The sequence below is a fragment of the Etheostoma spectabile genome, chromosome 8, assembly GCF_008692095.1.
Source record: "Etheostoma spectabile isolate EspeVRDwgs_2016 chromosome 8, UIUC_Espe_1.0, whole genome shotgun sequence".
Taxonomy (NCBI): Eukaryota; Metazoa; Chordata; class Actinopteri; order Perciformes; family Percidae; genus Etheostoma; species Etheostoma spectabile.
Window position 1 is genome coordinate 15,822,708 of NC_045740.1, and position 1,909 is coordinate 15,824,616.

Genomic DNA, 1,909 nt, shown 5'->3' on the forward strand with positions numbered 1-1,909 from the left:
CACGCCACGCAGGCAGTGTGCAGGAGCTCTAACACGTTCCTTTGCAGCCTCCTCTTCGCAGTTTCTTGTTCAAGAAGACCTCATGGAGAGTCCGCCTCATTGCTTCCATCTCTCCTGTAGCAGCTACGAGGAGGAGGGAGCAAAGGGGAGCAGGAGCTAGAGGTGAGTTTGGGACGCAGCCAAGCAAATGGGTAAAGGGTTAGACAAGGAGGACATTTATTCCCACACCTTTTTTTTTATATAAGGTTCAGAGACGACAAATAACAGAGCAGCTACGATATCTACAAAGAATATACAGAACAAGTGAAATATACATGTATGATACGGACAACTAAACGCACGCAGAGGGGTGGAGGGGAAGAGTGGCCAGCCGGTATGGCCGGGCAGGGCTTACTGTAGTCAGTCTATAAGTCCGACTCGGGCATATCCGGTATGTCGGCCATCAAGTAACCGATACCGTATCGGCCGTTGGGTGCTGTGTCCGCGTCAGCGCCACCGCTGCCGCTCTGCTTGCGGTAGATGCTGTTGCCGGGCATCGGCGAGGGCTGCTCGCTGGGCGACTTGCCTTGGATCAGGCTGGTGTCGTCATCCTCGCCCGGCCGGGCAGTCTCCTTGATGATGCGGCCCTTTTTGTAGGCGACGGTGGAGAGGCCGCTAGTGCCGTCGTCGATGATGTTGAAGTAGCGCAGGCCAAAGACCACAGGCACAGGCATGATGGCCATCACCACCAGGGAGATGCAGACCACGATGCCCCATGGAGGGAAGTGCAAGGTCTGCTCTTTGGCCTGGAGGACGGACACAAGAAAAAAACCCAGCAAAGTTTGTAACCGGTTTCCAATGTTGAAAGTCCTAGGGATGTTAACTCAGAGTCTAAAAGCTGGAACACAGGTCGTGACATACATAATCTTATAATCAATGTATTTAGTAGGTGGCCTCAATTAAAGCAACATACATTAAATATACTGAATGCACTGTTTAAAACGGCTCCTCTGCTCTTTCCCCTGAAGGCTGATGTAAAAAGTCTAAAAACAAAAGTCATTATTGAAGCGGAAGTAGTCTCAATGTCAGACCTAGGTTATAGAATACTGCCCTATAAAAATAAACAACTGTGCTCACCAAATGCTCATACCATTAGTTGTTATTGATAGGTTTCCATAGGGAAAAATGCCAAACATGAGCTAATCTCAGCTTCTTAAATATGAGGATGTGCTGCTTTACTGTACTGTATTATTGTAAATTGAATATATTTGACTTGTAGACTTTAAGTAGGACTAAATAGGAAATATGAGGATGCCACTGTTGGCTCTGGGAAATTGCAAGGGGCATTTTCCACAAGCTTTTGTGTATAATTAAATATTCTATAACTACTATCTATTAATCACACTTTTTTACCTCAATGATAATGAAAATGACTGTTAGTTGCAGCCCTGCTCTCATCATTTATTATTATTATTTCAGGTGTCTATTTGAAGGCATTAAGGGCCTGCACAAGAAAATCGATGACCAATTGCTGTTCACTTAGGTAAGGTAAATGCACCTCGCAGTGAGGCTTAGTACAGCTGCCGGTGAACCTAATTAGTTGCTTTGGTGAGCCGAGAAGCGTTAGCCTCACTGTACAAATTAAGGGAGACTACAGGGACACTGCCCCATTTGGCCTTTTCTCCACTTACTGCAGCTTTTAAAATGACTAAGTTTTCTAATCAAACAGGTGCTTGAAGGTCTCTGTGGTAGACGGCACATCCTGTTGATTGTCTGAGGGTTTAGGGACGCCCTGAATGTGTGCAAACGTTGCCTCCCCCCTTCCCCCAATTTCTATCTACTGAAACATTTTACTTTGAACCCTTTTTAATTTGCTTTGTTCTTGTTCCAGGCTTTTAACAACGAGTGAGAGAACTCCCCCCCCCCCCCC

The 1,909-nt window shown here is 46.2% G+C and overlaps 1 protein-coding gene and 1 long non-coding RNA gene across 3 annotated transcripts in view; one reads left to right on the forward strand and one right to left on the reverse strand.

The window, feature by feature from the left end:
- Positions 1–1,909, forward strand: part of LOC116694539 (uncharacterized) — an 8,634-nt gene that overhangs the window by 1,780 nt on the left and 4,945 nt on the right. The gene's annotated exons all lie outside the window — the stretch shown is intronic.
- The window catches only part of slc6a15 (solute carrier family 6 member 15), a 26,856-nt gene that overhangs the window by 1,192 nt on the left and 23,755 nt on the right, over positions 1–1,909 (reverse strand). For both annotated transcript variants that reach the window (XM_032524283.1, XM_032524284.1), the window contains exon 12: positions 1–785. This exon is cut by the window's left edge and continues 1,192 nt beyond it. In XM_032524283.1, coding sequence (XP_032380174.1) covers positions 405–785 — 381 coding nt within the window. In that variant the 3' untranslated portion in view covers positions 1–404. The remainder of the gene's footprint in view (positions 786–1,909) is intronic.